Source organism: Leptosomus discolor, chromosome 2 (genome assembly GCF_034619465.1).
Source record: "Leptosomus discolor isolate bLepDis1 chromosome 2, bLepDis1.hap2, whole genome shotgun sequence".
Classification (NCBI taxonomy): Eukaryota; Metazoa; Chordata; class Aves; order Leptosomiformes; family Leptosomidae; genus Leptosomus; species Leptosomus discolor.
This window is the reverse complement of record NC_141392.1, coordinates 72,633,157-72,645,919: the sequence shown is the minus strand read 5'-3', so window position 1 is coordinate 72,645,919 and position 12,763 is coordinate 72,633,157. Positions and strand designations below refer to the sequence as shown.

The 12,763-nt window shown below is 38.6% G+C and overlaps 1 protein-coding gene across 1 annotated transcript in view; it reads right to left on the bottom strand.

Moving 5' to 3' along the window:
• The window catches only part of ROS1 (ROS proto-oncogene 1, receptor tyrosine kinase), a 75,271-nt gene extending 64,012 nt beyond the window's left edge, over positions 1 to 11,259 (bottom strand). The window contains exons 1-9 of the mRNA XM_086461272.1: positions 11,137 to 11,259; positions 9,309 to 9,362; positions 7,541 to 7,600; positions 6,834 to 6,860; positions 3,899 to 3,959; positions 3,059 to 3,207; positions 1,758 to 1,896; positions 1,074 to 1,275; positions 324 to 400 (exon numbers count right to left, since the gene is read on the bottom strand). Coding sequence (XP_086317398.1) covers positions 324 to 400; positions 1,074 to 1,275; positions 1,758 to 1,896; positions 3,059 to 3,207; positions 3,899 to 3,959; positions 6,834 to 6,860; positions 7,541 to 7,600; positions 9,309 to 9,362; positions 11,137 to 11,259 — 892 coding nt within the window. The remainder of the gene's footprint in view (positions 1 to 323; positions 401 to 1,073; positions 1,276 to 1,757; positions 1,897 to 3,058; positions 3,208 to 3,898; positions 3,960 to 6,833; positions 6,861 to 7,540; positions 7,601 to 9,308; positions 9,363 to 11,136) is intronic.
• Between the last annotated feature and the right edge of the window lie 1,504 nt (positions 11,260 to 12,763).

Here is a 12,763-nt window from a genome sequence, read left to right as displayed (position 1 = left end):
TCTGATCCAGAAAATGGAAGCATATCCTCTCAGTCACTGCCTCAGACCACTGAGGTGTTTTTCATCTGTTATACAACTCAGGCCAAATCTGTTTGGGTCTACCAGCATCTCAGGTTATTACCATGCTGTGTGGCCTATAAATGTCTACAGCTAAAGAACAGGACCCTCTCTCTGATATGTTACTGACTCCTCAGTGTACAACTCCTTGTCATGCACTGTTTACAGTCTAAATATTATTCTCTTCAGCCAGGTATGCGGCAGCCCAGCCAACATGACTTTGTCCCCAGGAACAAACAGCAATAAGGACTCTGCCACTTTTGTACCTTTGGATTCTGGGGTTGTGATGTTGGCTTCGGCAGGGGGTCCAGCACCAACCTCATTAACTGCAACAATACTGAACCTGTGGTAAACCAAAGAGACAGGTTTTGGTTTGCAGGTTTCTTTTGAAAGATTGCCTGAGAAAAATTTTATCGAGTAGGGCAGCTGCTATGGAAGTGCTTGACTTTCCGAAAATGCTTGTTTAAATATAATGCTCTGGGAAGTTTGTTATAAAAATAAAATCAACCAGAATCTGAATTTTCCAAAAGTGGGACAAAACCAGAATCTCCTAAATTAAAGGTCAAAATGGAATTTCAGACTCAGAAGAGCAACTCAATTTCATTTCAAAGGAAGATCTGTGTTTACCAGTGTAAGCATAATGCAAGCCTTTGTGTTTAATAAAAATGAAGGAATTTTTCCAGATGCTTAAAGGGCTAGAGAGGACTGCTCTATTATTCCCTCAATATACTGGAAACATGTCACACGAGCCTGAAAAAATTAAAAACAGCAGCTAAGAAAATCAGCCTGCTGGCCCTATATCAAATTGGTTTTCCTTCCTCACCATCTGACTTCCACATAAGCAGACAACTCATCTGTAAGAATTCCATTATCTCAAGGAAGGTTCCCTTGCTTTTGACAAGAACATAAGTAAAGAGCCTAATTCTGCAGAAGGGATATTTAGGCACACCCTGTACTATCTGGTCAAGAAGTGCTACAGCACACTTGGCCATGTTGGTTTTCTCTTCCTTTCATACCTGTAAGTGTTGTTTGGGAAGGTGGAGTAGAACTGAAAGCTGTGCCCTCTTGAGGCTCTTAATAGTTCATGATTCTCACTGGTCAGAAGCAAGTTGTATCCAACAATCAATCCGTTTGGAAAAAGTGGTGGAGACCAACTAACTTCAACAGTGTTTGGACTTGAACTCTGAATATCTTTAATGACAGGAGCTGTTGCAGGAGCTGCAAGAGACATAAATAACTGATCCTGGGATAGCATTTAAGACATCGATGTTTTTTCTATTTCTAGGTACATTTTTAGGTTTCATACCTGTTAATTCATTTACACTAATAAATATGATTAGGGACAGCATAAAAATTCAGCAATGGTTAACTTCTGTTAGTGTCGATGAAAATGTGTGTATTTCAGTCAAAAATTTAACATGCATAATTATGTGCAGAAGTATCCACTGTACCCTCACAATTTTGACCATGTGCTTTTCTGTACACATTTCTAAAACTGGAAAGAGGAAGCAGCCCTAACTCTTCTCGTTCAAACAGAGAGCCTGTAGTATTTTAATTTGGTCTTCTGCAGCTACCCAACAGACAACATACACATCATCCTGAAGATCAAGCATCAATGTTTTCTGTAAAAGAAATGACACAGAAACCCAAACGTTTCTGACACGCTCCTGAAAGATGCAACTAATAGTGCCATTCATTACCTCCAAAAGCATGTGTCCGGTAACTGGGACTAGATGGAGAATGGAGCTGCAGCTGAGATGTAATGATCCAAACTACTCGAAACACGTATTCTGTGAAGGCTTGAAGGTCTCTGACTGTATATGAAGTTTCAGATACTACCTAGATTAATGCACAGACACAATTGGTTTTTTCCTTCCTCCATCTGCAGCTACTATGTAGGGTGTTATCAGGGCAAAAGAGCCTCATACAACAACATATACATTTCAGGATACAAAAGTGCAGCATCCTAAGTTTAAAGAAGAGGAAATTTGGGGAGTTATTTTCAGCATAGACTTTGATTTTCCAGTCTTTCAGAACTTTTTCTTTTCTCTTTTCTTCAGAACATGCAACCAAATCTAAACAATGAGCGGATGGATGGAAGGATGGATGCAATATAAGATTAAATTTGAAGAATAAGGTAAAAAACCTAAAATAACAACATATTATGAGCAATGTATTTTAAACTGTTGATACATATGCTACACGTTTAAGATCCAAAGGCTCCTAGCTACCCTAAAATATTTACAGTCTGAAGTCATTGTTTCCCATTATTTCCCCAATGATTAATTCAGCAGAACTTCCGGCCTAGCAAATTATCTTTACCTTTGACTTTAGTGGCACCAACTTGACATGCTCTGTAAATTGGTCCAACAGAGATGATGGCAAGATAACTAGTGTATAGTTGACGCAAAAGAACGTAATATGAGAATAACCGTATTGAGTCAGAACAAAAGTCTCTCTAGCCAAGTATTGTGTCTTTGAGAATGTCTCTAGGGAAAGGTATAAAAAAAAAAGCAAGCCTACAGTGATCCTTCTCCTGAATATTCTCAGTCTCGGCATTTTATAAGCATGACTCAACATGAAACAGTGGCAATGTTTGCATTTAGTAGAACTCAATTTATTTCTTCCATTAATTTGTTCAGTCACTTTTCAAACCTTATTTAATAATTTCAGTAATTTTCATATTTAGGAGTTTAAATTTAGTAATTTAAGATCCACATGTGCCAGGAAGCAACTGAATATTTTAACTACACATTCTGTGAGGAAATACCTTTGTTTGCTGGTTTTGAACCTGCTACCTGATAGTTTCCATCAAGCTCCCCAGTTCCTGCATTGGAGGAAACAGGGAATAATTGTCCACTTCTCAGCTTCTCCACGGTACTCATGATTTTGCAAATCTCTTTTCCGCGCCTAAGATATTATCCAATATTTTTCTAAAATAAAATGAAGATCAGAGAAGACTCTATTTCCTTGCAAAGTAAAAGGAAGTGTCCTTCTTTACCTCTGTGTACCTCCAGTCTCCAGGGAGCTGATTGAACTTCCACTGAATAATATATTTCACCGCAGAGATGTTAGCTGGCGTCCACCCTAATGTGACACTGTGGCTTCCAATGGTAGACGCAAATGGTGCTCTAGGCTTGTTCAAGTAGTCTGAGGGGGAAAAAATAGTACAACAGTAAGGAAAAAATCTCTCACGGCAATCTCTGAGTCTTAAGGGTAAAAGCCTATTACTCCACATACCTGAAAGCTGTGAAGCCAACAAAAAACACATAAAAGATCATATTGAAAATGTTGCTGAAAAGATCACATGACATTTTAAAGACAATCTAGTTGAACTGGGCCAAGCTTAATGTAGGCAAATGTGACTACAACTCTGCACTTGTGTAAATGCACTTTTAGTTGCAGGTGCTTAGTAAAATTTTGCTGAATAGAAACGTAGAGAAGGTATGGGAGACTTCTGAAGAGATTTTCCAGGGGTCTATTTCAACAGCACCGGTTGGCCCAGTTGTTCCCATGTAAGTTGCAGGAGCTGTTGGCAATGATTTCAAGATAGCAGACAGGTCAAGGATGGGTACTTGACAAAGTATCATCTTAAACAGTTGAGAATGGATTCAAAAAGTGTTATGTCCATGAAACAGAGGGAAGAAGAGTTTTACTATAAGATAGAGTTAACTTCATTGTATTTGTTAAAACAAAAAAGAAGAGTGGTAATTTTCTGATGAATCAAAACCCTCAAGACATTTCTATTTTTTCAAAGAAATCCAGATAATAGAACAAGACTATAACCTTTAAACTGAATTTATCAGCCTGTGAATCGGACAGAACACTCATTCAGACTTACTCTGTGCTTCAACTCCATATGCATCCTCTGCACGGCTACAGCCAAACTTACAGGAAACTGTCTGTGTAGGGTATAGAACTCACTGGTTAGTTTTGTGTAAAGGCAAAATTCCTTTTAGAATTATGCAAACACATTTTAAATATATATGAATCCTGTGGACATTTTGAATACACAAAAACCCTGTGGAAATCATTACATTCATTCTAAAAAATAACAGTACCACAAACTCACTCTGAAGATCTTCCTGAGAACCTTTCCATCAATTCATTGGGCACTGAATTAGGGGCTTCATCCTTACACACTGTCTCTTTGTGGAAAACACAAATATGAAGCTACATTAAAGTTGGAGATAGACTTCAGTGACAACCGTGGAGTTAGGAAGTGATGGTTTTTAACTTGTTAGTGAAATGTTCCACATGTTGGATTTCACCCTTTCCCACTTCATGTATTTCTGTGATTCCCTCATTTTGTGATTTCCTATGAATGAGGCACACTCTTACAAATGTGCTTCCAGGGAATTTTCAAAATAGTTGAAATTAGTAATTTGTAAGAGTAGCCCTGTCTAATTCACGCTTTCTTATCAGTAGTTACTCCTCCTGGTACAGTCAGGTCTACAAGCTGCAAACATGACAGATACCCCAGGGCAGTGAGTTCTCCACACTCACATCCTAAGAACAGAAAGTTCCCAAGAAATTTCACTTTAGGCATAATAGTTTAGGCAACATAGATATAGTGTTACCCTGCTTTATAGGTAGAGAACTAAAGAAGGGGTAGCAACATTTTCCAGGTGGATCTCAGTAGCATAAAAATTACATGCAAGGCTGAGTCTCCTGAAAAGACAAAACTTTTAAGAAGTGATGGTTTGAGCTTTTCTAGACAAGCATTCTGTTTGGACTCACTTTATTCTGCAAGTCCATTCAGCCTATAAAATCCTCAAGTTTGTTTCATACAGCAGCTACCTTTCAAGTGATCATTAACCTTTAGATCATTCAGAAGCAATTCATTATGTTAAGTGAGCAAACATTTTAATTGCTCTTCCTTTGCTTCTAGGATATACATTTCCGGCACCCTACGGAAACTGATAAGGCATGTTATTTCAGACAACATGGTTGCAGCTGAGACAGATTCAAAAATTTGCTTAGCAGTATATTCCTACATACATTATCTCACATCTAGGCATTCAGTGCTCAGTGCAAGCACTTAAAAAGTTTTTTCCAATCTCAGAGAAATAAAATAGTTCCAAGTGAATTATCATGACTGTTAGCAAGCAAAGATCCGGGTATTAGCAGGTGTCAGTTATCAACTGTACAGTGGAGCTTTTCGTTAGTTTGTAGGGAATAGTATGCCTAGATTAAATGCTGACTCATAGTGGCTTCTGCTCCATTTAACACAAACATTTCTGACCATCTGGTTTTTGTCGTGTTTTTCTTTCTTCTTCTGATCTTTGTCCGAACAATAAATCCAATTTTTGCTTGAGGTAAGAGGATTACTAAAGCTCTTAGCCTTAGAAATTTTGAGGGAAATTTGGTATCTGCTCTGCCTGAAAACAAGAAATCCTCATATATTGTCCATTGATCAGAACTGCACCTCTATGAGCCAGATTCTGCTGCCCTTTCTTGTGACTATTCGCACCAAATCCAGTGGCAGTCCCCCCTTCCTAGATAAGAGGTAATATCTAACAGAAGCAATACTACCAGATTTCAGTTCCGAGGTGTACTCACACGACAAAGCTGAGCCAACATCAAGGGAAAAATCCCACTCACTCCCACTCCTTTCGCTACAGACTGCAATGACCTGATCCTGTGCATGCAGTGACCTGGTGCTCGTCTGACCATGTAGGGAGTCAAGTCAGCCAGATGATCCAGTGGCAAGATAATCCCACAAAAGCCCTTGCAGAGTTAGTAAATTTAACTGGCATATTGTGTGGCCAGACAAGCAAAAAAAAAAAACAAAACCCAGCAACAACCAAAAAACCCACACACGCTAATTCTGTGTTTCTACAAAAGTAAGTTGGTTCCTTCTTGGATTGCTCCTACACTCCAAAACCACCATTTAGCATATTTGTAAACATTTGTCATCATCACAGTTTCACAGATTAAAAAAGCATTAAAAATATCAATCCTTTCAATCAAACTTCCAGCTTGCCAATGAGTTTGTGTTCTACTCAGGATTTCCTCCGACTCCTCCATTGCCTACTTGCAGTGCGTTGCCCTCATCTAGGTACAGCCTTCATACTGCGGTCTCAACAGTCCCAAACACAATCCTGCAATTGTCCCATCCCCATCTCATCCTACGCTCTGCGTTCTTGCTAAAAAGGCCCCAGAAAGGCACTGTCTCTTTAGCAGCACTTTGCTGCCTCATACTTAACACTGTAAACACCAGTCCATCTGCAGCACAGACCAAGCACACCCCATTTGAGGTCTCTTTCTAAAGGGCGACATGTTGTCCCTTACTGAATTGCATTTTACTTCATTCAAACTCTCTACCCAGTCAAAAGTGTATTATTTTGACTTCTAGCTCCCATTCCTTGTTTCCAGGTCTTGTCAAGCTGGTGTCATACTAGCCTTAATAAGTATTCTGTCTGGATCGTCTTTGACGGCATTGACAAAAAACCAGATAGAACATGACTCCTGTGTGAGTCTAGAACATAGTTTAAATAGGTCTGTGCTGCATTCCATACTGGTGTGATCAGTCTGCTTTCCTTAAAGCAGTGTTTTTTGTTACACAGCAGTTTTTAATGCAAACATGTCCTTACCACCATGCTGGAAAGAAAGGATTCAGGTACTTAAATCATTCTGCAGCTTTAAGGAGCACAAAAAAATTGGACCTCGCTTGATAAGTTTGTGTATCTACATTGTATTTCTTAGCACTATGTGGACATAGTAATCACTGAAATTGTGATTTTTTTGTATTGATCTGATAGCATTTAACTTACCTCACATGCTCTGGTGTATGTCTTGTTCTGCCAAGAAGCAAATTAATAAAATGTGGGATTAGCACAAATATAATCACAGAGTATTTCAAACAGATTATATCTATTAATTAGAAGTTTCTTACGGTGAAAGCACACTACAAAACCCTATCGCTGGAAAATAATGAAAGAAGGAAAACCCACTCTTGAAAAACCAGAAAGTCAACATTAAAATGATGCCAAGGATGAATGAACTTTAGGTGTTCAAGAGGGACAGAAAAAAGAGCAGTTTAAAAACTATCATGGCATTTGTCCCAGACCAATGCTAAAGCTCATTCATCTGGTTTAGTAAAAGCAAGAAATCAATCTAGTAAAGACCATGTGCTTCATTTACATCTGCATACAACTCTGAGACAGGGTCCAGTAGAGTAAAATCCTGAAAAGCACCAGTTCTTTCTCACTGCCTGAAAATCTGGGTGACTGGTTGAGCTTAATAAGCTGTGAAATATCGCCACATTTTGACAAACACAATGAAAACTTTTGATATTACAGGTAACTCCCATAGCAAGCAGTATCATCTTCCCAAAAGAGAATTTATAAATGTACTGAGAGAAAATACAGACATTACATCTTTCACAGAAACACTGTTCTGGCTAGGTTTTCCACGTCTGCTGTTGGATAGGGTACTTGATGGACTGGAGACAACTGTTACAGGCTAAGGCAATACTCACACATTTCAGTAGGCAATTGATTTGCACCGTTGCATTCCAAAATTGACATCCCTGTGTGCACTGCAAAGACAGATGGTGGCTTTAAAAATGACTTTGAAAGTACATTTTTAAAGATAAGGTGTACTCCAGCGCTAAGGGTGAGTACAATAGTTCAATTTCCAGCTGCAGTAAAAGATTCTTCATGACCAAGTTACTTAGATCCTTTGTGCCCTGGTTCCTTAGCAATAAAACAGGCATTTACAGCACTTAAACTCTGTAACAAAAATACTAAATATACCAAAGATAATGGTATGCAGATACTACAGTAAGCAAGTTATGTTGTAGAGTGCCCTTCTCAATGTAAAACCAAATATAGAGCAGAAGAAAAAAAAAATCATTCTTAGAGATTGGTTTGTGCAAAACAGTAGATATTCAACTACCTGTTTAGCTCTGGTAAAGACTTTGACACCCTTGCCTGTACTGAGAGCACTAGAAGGACCACAGACACCTGAGCAGACTGTGACTATCACCTGGGGAGAGTGCTCAGCTTGACATAGGCCCTGGGAACAGGCTGATGCACAGCTCCAGGGACAGAACGAGTCCTGGCTGAGACAGTCCATGTTCAGTCTTGCTCTGGGAATGAGTCACCCAGACAGCCGTGATGTGTATGGCCAGTGCTCCCTCTCTCTCAGCTCTATTTCACCACTTATTCTCTGTGGAAAAGTAACAGATATGCGGTATGCGGCACAGACAAGCACAGTGGAAAGCCGTTCAACACAAGCCCCCCACTCTCCAACAAGCAAGGTATCAGCTTTAAAAACATGAGTTTTCAAAGATGTAATAAATATTATATGGTTTGGATTTGATGTTGGACCTTTCTTGTTTGTTCTGTCACATCCACTTCTTAACGGTCATGTACATTTTTCTTTTTAAAGGGAAGTTGGAAGGGAGCAACTTTGGAAGCAGGAGACACTGATATTGAGCATTACAAAGCCTCATGAAAAAAAAAATAGTAAGACTTGATAACACTGAGCAAAGATACACAGTAACCCAAATAGGCAAGTCAACCTAGCTATGTATTGTCATGACAACACAGCCTTTTATGGTCCAAGCATCATAAATGACCCAGCCTGGCTAGATACAAGGTGCTGAGAGGCTGTTTCCCGCTGGTCTCTGTGGAAAATATTGATGTCTGAATTCTCCCACTGCTCTTCAAAGAATATGTATAATGGCCAGCTTGAGTTGCAGTTGAAATCTGAACTAGGAGAACATCAGCTGAAGTCCTTACAAGAATGCTGCTGTGGAAAGCTCATGTCAAGTTAAAGAGCCCCCCATGATAGACACAACCATCTGAAGTCCTACAGAACTCTACATTTTCAACAATTGTCATTTTAACTTTTCTCTCACCAAATCACCGAGAAAAAAAAATACACTATTTAACTGTACAAAGGTAGCTGAATAAAACAGTCTTAATGATTTCCATTTTGGAGGGAACACTAGTTTTCAGTAATTTTCTCCAAAAAAGAGTGATTATTAATTTTGTAGACCACAAATGTGAACATGACTCACAGCAGAGATCCATATCCTTTACACATTTCCTTTAAACAAAAAAGATAGTTGTGTCTTTCATAATTTGAGCCAAACCTAAGCACACAACCTACTGACTTATGCCAGACAGGCAACTGTGTGCATTTACGTGAAGTCTTTGACAATATGATCATTGTACCCACTTTATTCAAACAGCAGTAACGTAAAAGGTCAGTAATTAATAAAGTAAACCATTACTCACTGCTCCAGTGATGTCACTACCATTGCAAAGGTTAGTAATTCCAAGTTCTCCTTCCTATAAGAGAAATACATACACTTTTACAAAGAGCCAAAGTGTTTCCCCAAAATTCTTTGAAGAAAATATATTGAAGCACTGGTTTCTTGTAAAACAAATTTTCTTTGACTAATGTTTCCTCATTTGAAGAAATTTGTTGGTGACATACTAGTAGCTTCTCACTTGAGACTAACTTCATAGTACCGTCAAAGACAGACATTGGCAAAATCAGAATCAGTTACTGTTAATTAAATTATCTCAGGTAGAAATTCCACTCTCGTCTCTTGATTTTGGTTCACTGAGTCAGTAACAAACGTTTCATAAATATGTTGGGCAAAAATGACAAAGCCAAGTGGCTTTGACCTCTTGGGAGCAGAAAGACTTTCCTTTAAGCTAAATGCCTTTTGTCTGGTCTCCTTTTGAAGGGGTTTTAAACAGCCATATGGTGACCGCCCCTCTTCTCCTGCCAAAAGTGCTCTCGAGCTAAGGTGCCTGTTTTTTCACATCAGTCACAATGTGCAAAACCAGTCACTGCCTGTGAAGTGCAAATGATTTGAGGATGTATCTAACAACCTTGGAGAAGCTGAATGTTAGTTCTAAAGTTTTGTCCTGCAAACAGGTAAGAGCACGCTTAAGAAAACAGCTCTCAGGAAGAAATTTTCAGCACATTGGGCACACCATGACAACAGGCAGAACCAAAGGTGTCACAAAGCAAATGTGAACACAATAAGTAGACTGGAGGTGAAAAATAAGATTTACAGCTCTCACACTCCACGATTATATTTTTCTCATCTGAATCCCTTACACAATACGTTCACTGAACGTGAATGCGATTTTCCTGTCTTTCAAAGCTGAGAGGAAGAGCGACCTATTTCTTATTCTGAATTAATTTAAGCTTAAATCAAAAGATCCCCATTAAAGTTATCATTGCATGATAGGCTTCCATCAGGGAAGGCAATTAACTCTTTCACTGGTGCAAGAGTTAGAAACAGTTTTAAAGGAACTGTCAGACAAATGTAAGAAATAAAATGGAGCAGGTGATAGTCCTCTGCAGTGGGTTTCCACAGTTAGCTAGCCCCAAGGCACAAAATGTCCTTTTTGCAGAGCAAAAGTACATGGTCTTCTAAACAACATCAAAATTTCAGGCAAATAGAAACAAGGAGGCAACTCCTGAAAGCCTCATGCAGAACTGTTGTTTGTATTTGAGAGGTTTTGCTTATCTCTGTCATGCATCAGTAGAAAGAAAAATAATAAATTCCACTCAACTACTCAAAGGAACACTAAGAGAGCATAAGATTAAGGATCTTTAATACTTAAAGAAATAACCACAATTTAAAGCATAGGCGGCTTAAAAAAGAACCTGAAACTAGATCAGGATAATTGTGCAAGCCACAGATTCCCAGGTTCATTTATTGTGAATTTACAGTTTTCCTAGGTTTACATAAGAAAAGTCATAGACTAGAGTTAAACTGATAAGTAAAGTGAATAAACTGAAAGAACAAAGGTTTCTCTCCTCCACCCTCCAGGGTCTTTAGCGTTTATAATAATTTCAGGAGCTGTTGGAACATAAGTATATAAAGAAAGTATAAAACAAAAACCCACACAGTCTGGTTAATGGGATTTTTTCCTCACCAGGTTCCAAAAATTCAAATGTTAAACATTAGTTCTAAAACTGCTTTTACTCAGATACATTCTTTATCATAATTTTGAAAAAGCCGATATGTAATAAAAAATTCTTACAGTTACAACAACGATCTATGTTTCAAAAGATTAAGTACAGTTTTTCAAAACTTACCAGGTTACTTGTACATAAGTTTTGACAATTTTTTGAGAAAGTACAGCACACTGCAGAAATCCATATACAGTAAAAAGCAACAAGTCTGGTTAGCGGGAGATCCCACAGGCAAATGTTCCTCATAACTTAAACAATTTCACCTGTCAGTCTGATTCTTTCCTTGACTTGGCCATATGAACTCCTTTTAGTCTAGATGACAGAGATGCAACTGAAATTTCTGCATTTCAGTTTATTAAATATTTTTTTAATCCTTGTTTAGACTCTGTTCCTTCAACAACTTTTCAGCTTCCTGGAGTATTTGTCTTGAAATTGCACAACATCTATTTCATAGTTTCTTATTAAACCGCTGAAACAAGAGAATTGGCCAATGAAAGTCAGCGTATCTCCTTACATAAATATCATTATCGTAAAGAGGAAACTAAGCGCAATGCTTTTAATCAGGTGATCCAAGCAACAGGGAAACAGGGAGAGTGAGAGAAAACTCGCCTAAACTTTATTTCTACTATGATTAAGCTATTTCTAAATATTTTCAAGTGGATACAACTAAGAAAATTTGCTTGTGATGATGAATAACCTTGTTAGAACACCACAGTTCATTTCAGCCAGCACAAAAATGTTAACCAATTCTCTATTTTAAAAACTGTTTCCAAATGTTCCGTTTCCACACCAAAATACCACTCAAAACACACCCCTGTCTGCTTTCTGATGCAACACAGACACAAACTAACCAAAGTCAATCTGTTAGGGGATCTCTACATGAGTGGGCCCAATTGTACTAGTAATTTTGTGTCCATATCATGAAAGAAAATTGAAGCTGATGGGTAAATCATGCATCCGATTTAAAGAGTCCTACATTGGAGACTCATATTAAACAGGTCAGTGGGAATTCAAGTTTAAGATCAACCCAGCTTCCAGTCTATGTCACATCTCTGTCGTACGGGCAGAGCTATCCACAGTCAGTCTGTGAATTGCAGAAGGAAATCAATCCAGCTTTTATATATATATATATGTGTGTGTGTATAAACAAGTGCTATGTCATTTTTGTGTATGTGTACTATGCAACATAAATAAAATGTGCTATTTTATAAATAGCATAGCATTTGATGATCAGTTTAAGCTGACACATCCTGTCATTGATGCTTAAAGAGGAGACCCACTTTTCTACCACACCTTCCCAAGCCCTGCTCACTTGCCAAGCAAACCTTCTTGCAGTCATGCAGTAAACCAGGCTGAGAATCTGGTTAGCACTAACCCAGCAACAACAGAAGTGAATGGGTTGGCATTAATCTGATGATGTTTTCTCTGATTCAGACTGCAGCACAGCCCCATGTGCTGCTGTGCCCTTGTGTGGGTGATGAAAGGAGCTCAAAGCACTGGGGCAGGAGGAAAGGACAAACCAGGCCAGAGAGAGCTGATAGATATTGCCAAGCACATGGCTGGAAGGAGGTTAGAGGAAGAAAATGTTTTTTGAAGTAGGCTCCTTCCTTTTCTTCCACTTGTCCTGGAAGCGTTTGAGGGGTTTGCTTGTGCATTATCTCAGCCTCTTCACCACTACTCATGGGAACTCCTAGACAAGAGTAAGATTCATCTAAGGTGAGCTTAGCCTTCAGCTAAGGGCTTTCAGTCA